General features: G+C 45.2%; 1 protein-coding gene across 1 annotated transcript in view; it reads right to left on the bottom strand.

Annotated features, from left to right (window-relative positions):
* Window positions 1-15363, bottom strand: part of Gldn (gliomedin) — a 63548-nt gene that overhangs the window by 16165 nt on the left and 32020 nt on the right. The window contains exons 2-4 of the mRNA XM_027926110.3: window positions 10772-10823; window positions 3340-3357; window positions 2900-3007 (exon numbers count right to left, since the gene is read on the bottom strand). Of these exons, the coding sequence (XP_027781911.3) occupies window positions 2900-3007; window positions 3340-3357; window positions 10772-10823 (178 nt within the window). The remainder of the gene's footprint in view (window positions 1-2899; window positions 3008-3339; window positions 3358-10771; window positions 10824-15363) is intronic.

The raw sequence follows: 15363 nt of genomic DNA, 5'->3' as shown, positions 1-15363 counted from the left end.
AAATATTACTATTTCAATAGAAATACATATAAATTTTTTTTTTTTTAATTTTCAGTGCTGGCGATTGAATCCAGGGCCTTGCCATGCTAAGCAAGTGCTCGAGGCTGATCCTTTTCTAAATGATCACTAGATGCTGCAGTTCTCAGGTCTCCCCACCAGGTTTTCTTGTCCTAACATGCTCCTTTCCTAAGTGACCACACTCATGCCCACATGCCCAGCTGTCTGTGATGACTCCCTAAGCACCTCTCAAGCCCTGAGGTCTCCTCCAACTGCCCAGCTGTATCTCCAAGGCTCCCTGACATGTCCCCCTAGATATCTCAAGGCATCTCAAACTCAGCGTATCTCATCTGAGCCCCCAAGTGCTTCCCTAAACCCAAGTCTGGGGCTGGGATGCTCCCCTTGGAGAGGTGCTCTACCTGTCCTCTTCAGCATTCATCACCATTAGCAGACCAAACCTTCTTTTGATTATTTTTGTTTATTGTCCATCTCTTCCAGCTAGAACGGCAGCTTCATGAAAGTGTTAGGGCACTGAGAACAATATACTCCTAAGTATGGGTATTTTTTTGGCTTGCTCAGAAATTTGATGTAAAGGACATTAAGGTCTCAAACACAGGCTCAGAATCAAGATCCTCTTTGCTTGTCTTGTTTCTGCCCACTCACAGCAGGGAGAGGCTCTGTCTGGAATTCCTGTTATCACATGAAGACTGCAGAGGGGCACACCTATGCTTTCCACTCCCACTCCACCCCCAAATCCCATTATCTATCTCAGAGAGAAGACTGGAGGACTGTAAGCACACCCTGACAGATTTCCCTTATAAGATCGGTCCCTTAGGCACCTTCAAATTCCAAAGAGAACCTTTATACAAGCTGGGGTCTGTGTGTCCCAAGGGCCCATTCATTCTCCCAAATAATCACTGACAACCCATCAAAACTGTCAACATCTCCCTCCCCATTGAAAAAAGGGCATATAAGCTTCTGAATGATGCTGGGCTAGTGGGTAATTACACCACGTGGCTGCCTCTCTGCTCCCATTTGATGGCTTTGTCAATGTACTCCAGTGAGCCTTCAGAGGGGAGAGGGGAAATTTACCTCTGTCCCACAAAGGCAGGGTTTTGTCTACTTTGTCATTTCTGGGCTCTAGTGTCTGGAATAGTACCTGCCACATAAATGTACATTTCATAAATAAAAGAACTTTTTCTTTTCTGCCCTCCTACATTGTGGGTTCCATGCTTAGCATATCTTCCCAAGGCCAGGCGTCAGTCTCAGATATTTTTTTTTTTTTTTTTTTTGAGTAATGGGGATTGAACTCAGGGGCACTTGACCACTGAGCCACATCCCCAGCCATATTTTGTATTTTATTTAGAGACAGGGTCTCACTGAGTTGCTTAGTGCCTCGCTGTTGCTGAGGCTCTCTTTGAACTCGTGATCCTCCTGCCTCAGCCTCCTGAACTGAAATCTTTTTGAAAGCCATCTCTTCCCTACCTGACTCACACCTAGTTCTATCATGGCGCCCTCTCACCAAGACTGTTTCATCAAACACGCTGCTGAATCCTTGGGACTGGGTCACACATTTGGAGCCTTCCCAGGATGAATCCAATGTCTATACTCTGAGAGTCATCATTATTCAATGCCGATGTTCATCTATAATTATAATTATTATTCTACACGGAATTGTCCATCACTACTCTGTAATTCCAGTTGTAATTGCTGGCCTTCTGAGGCCTCAGCTGTCTTTGAACTGTGTGTACCCATTTTCATCTACAGGGCTGCCCCTGGGAACATAAGCAGGTAGACCTTGCCAAGGGGCAGAGGTGCTCAGCAATTTTCTCCTCCATTGGCTCTCACTTAAATTGCTTATGGGAATAACAGCACAGGTGCTTAAAGGGATAACTGTGCTGTTGGAAAGAATTTTCTAGTATTTCTTCTACATATTTCCTCAGCTGAATCTGCCAGTGCTTCTCCATGGACCCTGGGATTGTTGCTTACAGCCCTTCAGAACTGCCCACCCTGGCCCGGGCCCCTGCTTCTCTCTGCTCCCTGGACACATCTGATACCTTGGTGCCTCTGGGTCCTTGCTGAGATGATGGCAATGTTGCTACCCACAACAGGGCAGAGGAATCCCCTAGAGAGGCCAGACACCTCTTTGTAATGCTCCTGATGAGAGGACCCTATGAGCTGAGTGCCCACCGTAGGGAGCCCTGGATGCTGCCTTTCTGTTCAGGTGGTTGGAGCTATTCCCCTAACCAGGGACATCCCTCACAGGGGCCAACATCTGCCTATTAATTTTCAGTCAAATACAGAACTTTCTGGGAAGAAGGAGGCAACAGAAGGGAAAACAGGAGCTGAACCCTGAAAGAACACCAAATGTCCACACCTACGGCTGTCACACAGCCCATGGAGTATCCTCCCAAGGCTGCCAGCTCCCTCCATATGCACCAGAGAAAGTCAAAAGGTGGGCATTAGGGTATTAATTCCAGGGAGAGAATTAATTCAATTTGACATAAATATCTGATGGTGTTGAACCAAAAAGAATGCCCTTGGCATTCCAGAATACAGTGGCTTCCAGGAAGGAGTTAACTTTTCATGCAGAAAATGAAATGCCCTACTCACTTTGTACATAGCTTCAGACTATTCCATGTGAAATCATGGAGACAAGAAATAAAGAAAGCTGGGTGTGATGGCACATGCCTGTAATCCCAGCAGGTTGGGAGGCTGAGGCATGACAGTGAGTTCGAAGCCAGCCTCAGCAACTTAGTAAGGCCCTAAGCAACTCAGAGAGACTCTGTCTCTAAATAAAATATTAAAAACTCAGTGTTTAAGCACCCTTGGGTTCAATCCTTAGTACAAACAACAAACAAACAAGAAACAGGGAAATTAATTCAAAGAGTTGCCAAAATACCCATTTTTCCTCTTTTTCCATTTGCTCCTTTTTCGCCTTTTGGGCCCTCTGGACCAGGCTGTCCGTCTGATCCATTGTGTCCTGGTAACCCATCAACTCCTGGAGGTCCTGCATTAAAACACGGAAATAGAAACATTTAAAATTGTTTTTTTCCACTGAAGTTTATGTGCTTTCCTTTATTCCTTTAGCTGGTGAAACTGGGTGGGCATCCATCTTTTCTACATCATGTCCTGCTTCTTCCCTCCCTTCTCTGTCTGAAGCAGTGACAGGTGTTAGGAATGGTGATGGTAGATTCTCCAGTGAGAGGGCCTGAAGAAGGATGGGATGTGGCCAGGTCACTTCCACACCTTTCCCTCCCCATCTCTATCCCTTTGGAAGGATCCCAAGGGCCCAGCCACCCACATCCTCCCCTTGAACTAGGAAAGTTAATAGACTCTTACCTGGTGGGCCAGGTGGACCTACAACAGAAAAAGAAATTTAAGTGATAAGACACAGGTGGGAGAAAGAAAACCTAGCACCACAACCGCCTCTTCCTCTTTAAAATGTCCTACTCATCTACTGACCCTCAGAAACTGATTTCATACCTCTTTATGTAGAGTTCATCATATTTGTTCAAATGAGCCTTAAAAACAATTCAACAGAGATCCATTGGCCAATCGAACCAATTTAAGTTTTTAGAGACCAAGAATAATTTCTGAAGCAGCAGACCAAATTGGGGTGAGTGACAGTGCAGGTGGGCTCTTGTGCAGCCCAGGCCCAGGGGCTCAGCCATGAGCTCAGCCCACCCACTGCTGTCATTGGAGAGCTGGAAGCCTCTTTCCTGGGAGCAGGCCCAGTGCTCTTGGGCAGCCAGCTGGCCTTCTCCAGGTCACCTAGGGGTATCACCAGCAGATGCTGGCTTGCTAGATTTCTATTTGTTGCATGAAATAGCCTGAGAAAACTTGAGGGCCCAGATCAGGTAACAAACATTTTCCTTAAATGTGAAATTACCTAAGGATCTAAGGGACTTGGATGAATCATTTACATGTAACCAGGAAAAAAAAAAAAAAGATTTTGCTTCCACAGATAGGAGTGTCTTATTGCCAGCGTGTCTACTTGAACAATCAGACAAGTCAATGAGGCTGTAACAAGAGGAGGTGAATTGCTTTTGTTTCTCCAGACCACATATAATGAGTATCAATATCAGAGTGGAAAGGTCTTCCACAAATCCAAGCCTATGACTATTCAGAAAACAAGCATTTACTAAGCACTTACTACATGCACCAAACTCTACCAAGGAATCTCAGCCCCTGTGTCTACTGTGCCCATAGCCTGTGTGAGAAAGGTGGACCCTTTGAAACCACAATGCAGTATGAGAGAGCTACAGAGAGGTAACCCCTTCCCCGAAGGGGTGCTGGGGCAGTCTAGCCATACAACGGACTGAGAAGACTTCCCAAGACAGAGAGCCTTGAGCTATGACCCTGAAGAATGGTGAGCCTAAGACAGCCGTAGGTTAAGAGCCAGGCATTCCACACACAGCGCCAGAGTTAGCAGCACAGGTCCAGAGGTCAGAACCTGGGAGCTTCAGGTGGGAGAAAGGAAGAGGATTGGCCAAGCTAGATGTGTAAGAGATGAGGCTAAGTCAGAACACAGGTGGCTGGGCAATAGAAGCACTTGACTGCCATGCCAGAAGGTGTAGACTGTAAGATGTAGACTCTGTCTGAGAGGAAATGGGGATCTACAGCAGGTTCTTAAGCAGGGGGATGATGCTGGAGATCAATGTAGGTTTGAGACCCTCTTTGTAGCTAGACATCGAATAGAATCATTTGGACTAAGATGAGAGAGACATAGAGAGACAGGGAGAGACACAAAGATAAGGGAGTAATTGCAGAGGAAATAAACAAATCTTTGTAATTAAAATCAGGGACAAGGTTGGGATAAATCTGGTGACCACAGAGTGGCAAAGCTAGAAATTCAAAAAGTATTTCAGTGGAATGAGCAAGACTGTGTAAGATTCCTCTCAGATAACTAGAGGATAACTGATGGATAGAGGCTGGGGACATAGGGACTCTCAGACGGATAGGTGTTGGAGGGTATGCTTTTAATACAGACAGTTGCATTTCAGGTCAAAATGATTTGCTGAAAATGGCTTCCAATTCTCTAGTCAGTGCAGCCTGTGGCTACCTGACTTAACCACCAGGTGGTGCACACACACACACACACTGGAAAAGGGGTGGTGTGGAAAGGGTGGTGTGGACAGTGAACAGGTCAGAAGAAATTAATTAATCATCATTCCTGGCTACAGATGCAGGCACATTCCATTGCACAGATTGGTAGGACAATTTGACTGCAAGAAGCAAGATTAACTGTAGGTTTCAGGAGTTCCCAGAGAGCCCAATGACTATGTCTATGGGGTGAGGATGTAATGAAAGCTCAGGTTGGAGCTGCATGTTTAGGACACATTAGCCTCTCGATAGGGAAGCATTTGGATTAAGGTCCCCTGACATACCTCCACTGACTTCCTAGCTACAGTTCCTACTGTATGAATCTACAGAATCTCCTTCAATGCTAGTTTCAATGCAGGTCCCTTGGTCAGGTCTGGAGATTCTAAATAGAGGCCCAGGAACTTGCATTTTTACCAAACATCACAGATGATGAGGATGCAGATATTAATGGGCCCTCTGATGTGATGTAAAAATTTTCTGGCAAAATAATTAGTTACCATCAACAACTCCTTAAAGGAATCCTTGTGAATGAGGGGTCCCTGGCTAGGGAGACTCATTGTGGGGAAGTGAGAAATTTCCAGGTTGGCCTATAAGAGCCCCAAGTGCCATCCATTGGTCATTTCTCTTCTCGGAGGGGTAACCTTATTGTTGAGGTGACAGAGCTGCAAGACGGCAGCTGCCTGGATCCCTGAGTCACCAGGACTTCCTGGGAGAGTCACTCAAACGTCACTGGACTTTATGGAGTGAGAAATAGTCTTTGTTGCATTAAGCCACTGAGGTTTTAGTTTGCTTCCCCCCACCCCCGGTAGACACAGCATCTTTATTTTATTTGTATGTGGTGCTGAGGATCGCCGAACCCAGCGCCCAGCGCGTGCACTTGAGCCACATTCCCAGCCCCTGAGGTTTTAGTTTGTTACCCAAGCATTGCCTAACTTATCCTGACAAATGTTACTCCTATCACTTTATAATAATTTGACATCTCACATTTTTTTCCCTCTCATAAGTTCTAATGCATTTTTCCTATTATCTAACAGAAAAATCTTAACTGAGATAAGAAATACAGGCACCTCAGTTAGTGGGAAGTAATAATAAGGACATATGTGTCTCATTATTATCAAGAGCAGGCCTGGCCAGTGGCTAACATGCAGGGCTGTGGAATGCTGCTGCCTGTCTCTTCCCACCATGGCCATTCCAAATCAAGGGGAAGAGAATCACCTCTGAGTATCTCTGGTTTCCCTCCAGCAGCCTCTATTAACTCTAGAATGATTTTCAACAAGGTGCTCCCTACCCAAGGCACCTGTTTAGCAGAGCATGACCATGGAAGAAGTAGCTACATATTTCTCCAAGTCTTGGCAAGATATAGGAAATAAAGAAGTCAAACAAAACCAAAGAGAAACATTCAGGTGAGGGCTGGGGCTGCACATTCAGAAAGAGCTAGTGAAAGATGCAGGTCTGTAAACCTTACGGAACCAGGTTTGGAGGACTGTCGTCCTGATTCTCCCCTCCTCCTCCTCCCTAGCAAGAACTCCCTGGGACTCAGCCTTCTTGTAGGCCATAGCTTCAGTCTCAGGGTCAGAGTGGGTGTGGTCTCTTTCCTGTGAGAGACAAACTTGGCTCTACTTAAGGGATGGCCAGAGAGGGCCCAGGCTCACACTGGGGGGCTGAACTCACTAATACTAAAACAGCCTTCTGGTTTGGTCAGGAGATCTAGTTGGGTGAAAAACCAATCTGAGGCACCAGCTGAGTTTGGCCTGTCCATTCATTTACCAAGGATACAGCTCTGAGGCCTTCATCCTTACCCTATTTTCCCTGGGACACCCTCTGCAGTTGCCCCTGTCATTACCTATTGGGCCAGCCCTGGGGCACCTGGCTTGGAAAAGTATCTTTCTTTCTTTTTGGTGGGGGTAGTAGTGGGGTTACTGGGGATTAAATTCAAGGACATTCTATCACTGGGCTACATCACCAGATCTTTTTATTTGTTTTTACATTTTGAAACACAGTGTTACTATGTTACTGAGGCTGGCCTCAAACTTGTAATCCTCTTGCCTCAGGCTCCCAGGTCATTGAGATTACAGATATGTGCTGCCACATCCGACAAGGTATCTTTCTTCACATGTCCCATTAAACTGGGACATGAAACTTCAGATCAATCTCGTTTACTGGATACATTTAAATTCTGGGCAGAGGCCATGGTGTCCTTAAAAAATTAGAGTATGAACAGCAGTATGAATCGGTTTTAAGAGGCACTTCCAATCAATTAGTAGTAGCTTCCTGGAATTCCAGAAAAGAATGTCACTAGGCCATGCTCAGCAGTAATCAAGATCCATCACTGATGTTTGCCTGATGTCTGCCCTGGCAAACTTTCCCCGACTGACATCTTCTTGGGCCTGCAGATCAAGGCTCTCTGCTGATTCCTAAAGTTGCCCAACTTAGGAAATAAGGGAGTAGTGACAAGTGCCATCACTAGATCAGGGTCACTTAGATGCAAGGAGAATGGGCACTGTGGATCTAAAGTGCCTCTGCCCCCAATGAGCAGTTTGGGCCACATGTTAGTTCAGACATTTTTTCAGGTCCATATATAGAGCAAAGAATAACTGAAGATCCTGTCTTTTTCAAGCCATCTGTTCTTCCAGAAGATATGTTTCTGGGTTCCCAAGAAAACTTTGGTCTGGCAGTAAGATGCGCCCAGAAAAGCATATGTCATATGTTGTTTGACAAATTCTGCACCAGGAAAACACATAACCACTGTAGTTAGGGAATTTGCCTCCCTATTCACCCTGAGATGTCACAGGCTATACAAACTACATAGTATCTGTCCTGATCTCCAGAGCAACTATGGCTGAGGCAAAGAAATGGAACAGGAACAGGGTTTCATGGTCATAGCTAGACTAGCCCCCAGTTACATGCACCTGCATTGATTGATTGATTGTACTGGGGATTGAACCCAGACGTGCTCTATCACTGACATATATCTCTAGGCCTTATTATTTTATTTTGAGACAGGGTCTCACAAAGTTGCCCAGGCTGTTCTCAAACTTGCAATCCTCCTGCCTCAGCTTCCCAAGTTGCTAGCATTACAGGTATGTGCCACCATGTCCAGTTTTATTTACTTTTTATTTTTGTGTGCTGGTGGGGATTGAACCCAGGGCCTTACAAACACTAAGCTCGTGCTGTACCACTGAGCTTCATTCCTGGCTTCCACATCTGCTTCTTAAGAGATGAATCTGGTGTAAAAGCTAGATCTTGCTCTGGGGACCAAGCCCAGGCTCTGCCCTGGAGAACCTTTCTGCTCAGCATCCTCTTGCGCCTAGGGACCAAGGCTCTCTGCCCATTCTTCAAGTTGCCCATTTCAGTCCTGGGTCCTGTCATCTACCACCCCCTCAAATGCAGGCAGTGGGGTCTATCCCAAGTCATCTTCTCACTTTGCAATTTGTACTTTTCACATCAAACTTTTAAATTGCAGAGATTTCTGTGTAAAAAGGAGGCTAAAAAAGAAGGAGTGCTGGCTTTTGAAAAGCATTTTGAAGTGCTAAAGAATCACCTGCTCAACCCATTTCCAGCAGGGATGCAGTTCCCTGCTCCCCATCACCCTCCCCTAAGTGGTCTCAGGAGCTCCATCCTGTGCTTTCACCACGAAGCCCGGCTCTCAGGTCGGCCACTGTACCAGTCGGAAGGGAAGGGGATTTTCCTGTGCCTCTCAAGGAGGCTTTTGTGCCTGTCATTTCATCCATCTGAACATTTCTCTAGTACTCATTACTGTCACACCTGGGAGCTCTGAAAAGGCCCTTCCAGAGATGGAAGAAAGGTGCTTAAACCACAAGAGTCTCCGAACAAAGGACCAAGCTGTTCAGAAGATATTTAATTTTCTGTGAGGGACAAAATGTGACTTGAGTAATTCAATTAGAATTTCCCAAGAAGCCCCAAGATGATAGTTTTTTGCTCTGAGGTCAAAAGAAGCAAATGAGAGTGAGCTTGGACTTGGGGCTCCGGAGGGAAGCTCTCTCCTTCATTCACTCTTTACATAAGCCACAGATTTCTCCCTTCAACAAAACTCGCACATTGTGTTGTTAATGTGTGTCAGGCAATGAGAGGAACTGGGGAGAATACTGCAGAAAATGGCTCCGTTTCTTAAAGCCAGAAACAGATTGAGCAGGGTTTCTCAGCAGAGTGAAGTGCTGATGTGGCCTCCCCAGAGCCTGAGGTCATAAACTTCTGAGGCCCAAGGAAAGCTCAGCTGGCTTCATAATTGTGCAGACATTGTTTTTATGTAAAAATGATTTCCTTGTTTCCTTAGAATGCTCCTGTTAGGTCGGTGGTGGAGACTTGGTGATGACTTAGAACAAAGCAGCCTGCGCAGGAAAGGAACATCAATCAGGCCCTAGTGGAAATGCCTGTCAATCAGCGAGATCTCCTGACTAAGGCCTGTCAATCAGCAGGACCCCCTGGCCAATCCAGGAGTTCAGCCAACTCCCCTGACCAACTCCAAAGGGACAAGGGACCCTAAAAACACCTTTCCCTGTTCCAAGCCCTTCCCTTCCTGCTGTAAGCCCCATAAAAGTCCAGTCCGGTCAGCCTCCTGAGACCCTTCTCCTGTCCACTCTATGGGTCTGATGGAGTTCTGCCCAGGAGTGATATCTCAATAAAGCCTCGTTTGGCGGCCCTTTTTAAATCTGCCTCCTTTGGTCGCTGCCCACCTCACCTGATCTGAGAGCTCCCTTCACTTTAGAGGGGCAGGAGCTGCCATGTCTGAGGTCAGGCTGCTAGGCCCATCTTTGGCCTGGCCAGAGCCTTGCTGGACTTGGGGGACTGCTCTGCTGCCTGTGTTTCTCTTTGCTCTCACCTTCTGAAGGCAGGATTCTCCCCTCAGGTGAGATACAGGTTTCTTTCACACTCAGATTTAGAAAATCGTCTCAAAACCTACCCTTCCATCAGCCATTCCTAGTCCCAAGTCTTGATGTGCCCCCGGCTTGTTCCTTTCCTCTGTTCTCTATGTCAGTGATGCATGTGGTGGAGGGGTGCAGTATGTGGCCAACCTCCAGGCCCACCGAGCACATGGTTAGAACCTCACAGAAAATTCTTCATAAAAAGTGAGTTCAAAGTCAGCCTCGGCAATTTAGCAAGGCCATAAGCAACTTAGCAAGACCCTGTCTCAAAATAAAAAGGGGATGTGGTTCAGTGGTTAAGTGCCCCTGGATTCAATCCCTGGAAACGGGGGGGGGGGGGGGGGGGTATTTCTTGACTACTTAGAAATTGGCTTCCAGACCTTCCTGTTCATGCTATATGTATGATGCAGGGAGAGAATTATTCCTGATAAGAGAACTCTATTTCTCATGTACAAGAACTCTACCATTTTACAAGGTCTTTCCCCTTTTAAAACTAATGGGAATGGGGAAAATACCTATGGCCCTGGTTCAAGGTACCCCGAGTTTCTAATTACCCAAGGCCTAATTATTTTCCATGGCTGTATTTCTATGGCAATACCAGAACTTATTATAACTTTTCATAATTATATTATAATTGGCTTTTAGCTCAGTAAAAATACCTGGTACAAGTAAATCAACATGTATTTTTACAACATAAAATGCTCCTGTGTTCACTCTGCCACTGCCTTTTGGCCAGCACGGGTATTGGCGGAGTGAGCCGCTGGGTCAGTGGCTGGCCAGCTTACCTGTGAGGCAGATGCCCTGGGTGCTGTTGCACAGGTCCACCATCACTCGGATCTGCAGAGGAGAGAGGGCGATGAACAGCAGTCAGGAGGCATTGGGCCCTGAATTTGCCCTTTACTCAATCAAGCAGAAAGTAATGATAAAAATGCACCAAGTAACTTCAGGAGAATGTGCAGAATTTTGAGGAAAAGGGTTGACTTAAAACTGAAAAGAACCCTTTAGAAGATCTAACGACATTTGATGTGAGTGCTCATCTATTAACACCACAAAGAGAATTTCCAAGATTTCTATCAACTTCTGAGAAAATAGAGGATGGTGAGGGAATCACCAAATCCAGTTTTCACCAGTGTAATTAGTTGACCATCCAGCCTCTGAAGGGTCCATCTGTGGGCCTGAATAAAGAGAGTGGTGAGCTTAGTGGTTAGAAGCACGCACTTATCAAAGGGGAGAACGCAGCTGAGATATTCAACCTCTTGACACTTTTGTTTCCTTTTCTGAAAACTCAAATAACATAAGCACCTACCTTGAGGGTTGGGCTAGCTCAATCCCTGGCATGCAGAACCTGTGCTTTGGTGGACCATGTGGACCCTGCCTACTCACCTTGGATAACTACCTGTCACGGTGGTATTAGCCTGATATCTGGCTCTCCCACATCCACTGTCTACCCCTACCGTTCTCTGTAATGTTCCCTAAAACCAAGTTTGATCATGTTAGATCCATAGACTGATCTGAAAGATCTCTAAGAAAATTAGTAAAATGCAAAGTACAGAACAGCATGCATAATATACTTTCATTTATGGAAAACAGTGGTGCACATACAAATGTTTCTACATGCTTCTCTCTTGCTGATTTTCATCTTTGGCTTTCTAGAATATTTCTGGAGACCACTAAAAAGCCTCAAGTGAGGGGGAATAGAGGGTCAGGGGGAAGAGAGCTGTACTCTTTGTTTTATTCAAATGTTCACAGATTACTCTTTCAATTAAACTATTTTCAAAAGAACATGTTTTGATGTGAGGAGAAAAGTGATTTTGCCTTTTATCTATGTTGAATCCACTTGCTAGGAGTCCAGAGGGAAACTCACACTGTGTTTACTTTTTGCCACGTATGTATGTAAGTGAAAATAACCAAAATGGTTTTGGTACCATAGTGAAAGCAGACCTCATGGTCCAGTGCTGCCTTTTATTCAGTAGTGGAGTCAGGTATCAGAGGGGCTCACTTTCTGGGTAGAAAATGGCCTCTGGTTACAAGAAGGGTCTGGTTTTTATAGGTTACACTGAGAGGTGGCTTCATTGATAGAATGTGTCAATTTGGGCATTCAGGAAACAGGTTGTGAGAATTTGAAACTTGTTTTTACTGGGCAAATATGGGCGGGGGGGGATCCAGTGTTTATCTTTTTCTGCCAGGGATCATTGTACTGGGAAAGGATCAATGTTTGGCTTCTTCCTCCAGGGTCTATTTTCCTTGGGAAATAATTTACTGGGAAAGGATCAATATTTGTCCTCTTTCCAGGGGCTGCCTTTTTAGAATTGATGTTTGCCTCCTTCTCAGGGATTGTCTTGTCACTGGGAAATAATTTACTGGGGAAGGATCAATGTTTTGCCTTCTTCCTCCTTCCTCTTGGGTCACACTGTTTGTCATTTTCCATATCCTTCAATATCAACAGTTATTTATTTAGACACTTATTGTGATATATACCAAACACATTACAAATCTATAAAATGTGTATGAACAATTTAAGGATGAACAACATAAGAAACATGTACATTTGGCCATCTGTGGGGTTTTGCATTTACAGATTCAATTAACCACAGATTTAAAAAAATGTATCTGTATTGAGCATGTACAAACTATTTTCTCATCATGATTCTATTAACATATAGTATAACCTTTATGTAACACTTATACTGTATTATGTAGATATTGTAAATAATCTAGAGATGATTTAAATTATACAGGAGGAGGGCTGTGGATGCAGCTCAGTGATACAGCACTTGCCTCGCATGCACAAGGCCCTGGGTTCTAAGCAATACTATGTCATTGTCTATAAAGGACTTGAAGATCCTCAGACTTGGGTATCATTGAAGGGTTCTAAACCAATCCCTCATGGATATTGGAGGATGACACATACCATCCTAGTTGAAGAACTGGAAATTTCCAGTGGCTTGGAAGCATCCCAGGTGCCCCTCCCCACCCTACAACTCTTCCAGCTGAAGTATATAAGGCAGTTCCATTCTCCCCCAGGTAAGAAGAGAAGTTTAGAGAGGTGCCATCATGTACTCAAGGGCACACAGCTTGCCTTTAGAGGGAGCAGGCTGAACGCCACATTTCCCGATTCCAGGTCCACTGTACTCTATTATGGCTTTGATGATCACTTTTAAGTAACCAGACAGAAAAAAAAAAATTGATGTGCTGTTTTTAGTCATTTTCATAAATGAATGTAATCAGCTGCACTGTGGACAAAATTTATTGTCTTTAAAAATGTATAATTAGCCATTGAAGGGACCAGAAAAGACTTACAATGCTTCATTTGTTGCCTGGGGGATCAGAGCAGAAGGAGTAGTTTCAAACAACAGAAGCATCAATAGGGAAAATGAGCCTTTCTCTTTGATACTGATCACTGGTCTAGGAAGGCACACTGGAAAAACTAAGAAGGAGTTTTCACTTCCTGACCTTTTGGCTTCATTTTTATGCTAAATGTTAGTTTAGATACTTACCAGTAAATCACCTTAATCTTCTCTTAGAAATATTCTTTTAACAAAGGTAAGCTATGTAAGATTGTGTTGAAGTGAAACACATGAGAGAAACCTGTGGCCATAAAGCCAGAACTGCTCCCCATTTTATCACAATGATGAAGAATTTGGGTGAAAATAAGGCAATTCAAAACTAAAATAATAAAATCTACATGGTCACACTAAAGAGTCCCATTTGTAGGCTTCCTAGATCTTGATTTAGGTTTTGAGAATGTTGAAGCTGGATGAGGTCTTTGAGGCCATTGTCCTAGGAGTGTTTCATGGGATTTAACCGTGGCATGGCCCCGTCTCCTGTCAGAGGCCACCTCCCACCACTCTTCCCTGAAGCTGTGCGCTGGGGCTGTGGTTGGCTCCCACCTAGCCCTTCCCCGACTCCCAACTGAGAGGAGCCCAGGCAGCCACTCCCCCTTACTCTCCTGACTTGTCTCAGTAGCATTTATTATCCAATATTATCTTTCTTATGTATTTATTTATTACCTGCCCCCAATCTCCAAATTTTGGACACAGGAAAACTTTCTCTTTGTTTTGTCTGCATCCCCTGTGTCTGGAACAGTCCTGGTGTCCGGCCTAGAGCTCCACTGGGGAGAATAGCATCCAGTGGGAAAGTGAGGGAGAGTCTGCCTTGAGGGAAGCCGACAAGAAATTGCTGGTCTGGGATTATGATATGGGAATCTGACGGTGTTGGGAAGAGGGTTGGACCGGGCACAGGAAAAGGTCCATGACAGTGGTGGGAAGTCCCTCCTAACTCAGCTGGTCTAGCGTGGAGGACATGTTTTGTGGGAACAATGACCTTCGCCCTGGGTGTAAAGTAAAGAAGGGTACCCAGAGAGCACAGGCTTAGTGCATCCATGGCCACAGCATCATTGAGGACGGAGACTCGTCTCCCCAGAGGACCTGTCAGTTTCATCTCCTTGGCAAGATCAACACAACAATGGGCAGAGTCACACTGCATTGTATGGGAACTTGTCCTCCACATTGATAGTGTTGGGGCTCAGAAGACAATAGAAGCCCCAAGATATAGGCAGAAGCACCCTCAGAAGCAAAGTTTCTGATCTTCTCTTGTCCTCTGTCTCTTGCTCCTTCCTCTCCCCACAAGGCAAGTCATAGAACTAGAAGTCCTTTTCCCCAAAGAAAACTATAAAGCCTAAAAATATTGCTCTAATTTCTCTTACTCCCATCCACCCTGCCTTTCTGTCTTGGAGCTAGCCATAAAGAAATTCTCTGCCGTGTCTTGTTGGGCAGTAGATCGTAGACCCTCATTTCAGAAGGGGCCTGCTTCAAGCCCAGGAGGAAGGAATGCTGCATAAAGAGGCCAAGGAGACTGAACAGAGGCCTGGCTGGGTTCTCCCTCAGCATTAGCTCAATACTCTCCTCCAATCATGGCTGTCCGTGCTTGGTGGCACCTAAGCATAAAAATAGATAGTCACCTGAAGGTCCCATAAAATACAATCAAGTCAATTGGTCATGCTTCTCTCCTGAAAACCTGTATTCTGGTATAGGGTTGTTGGTCCCAGCCCTTTAAAATGGGCAGCAATGGGATCATCCCCCTTTCCACCCCTACAACATGTGGCAGTGATAGAGAAGACAGCCAAAACGGGCTCTGCTGGTGACCTGACCTGACCTCCCAGCTTTCTCTCTGGAAAGAGAACTGGTCTCACTGGATTAGTAGGATTCATGGTGGGGAACTGGGCAAGGAAGGGGCCCCAGGAGAAAAATAATGGACATGATAGCCTGGCATCAGATGACTTGAGCTGGCTTTTATTCAAATTAAATAAAGAGGGGACATAGTTTGGCAGCATCTCTTAAGAAGCAAATGCTACATGTTAGGAACCCGCTTGTAGGAT

Source organism: Marmota flaviventris, chromosome 2 (assembly GCF_047511675.1).
Source record: "Marmota flaviventris isolate mMarFla1 chromosome 2, mMarFla1.hap1, whole genome shotgun sequence".
NCBI classification, from domain to species: domain Eukaryota; kingdom Metazoa; phylum Chordata; class Mammalia; order Rodentia; family Sciuridae; genus Marmota; species Marmota flaviventris.
Note: the sequence above shows the minus strand (reverse complement) of the source record. Positions and strands in the feature narration are given on the sequence as shown.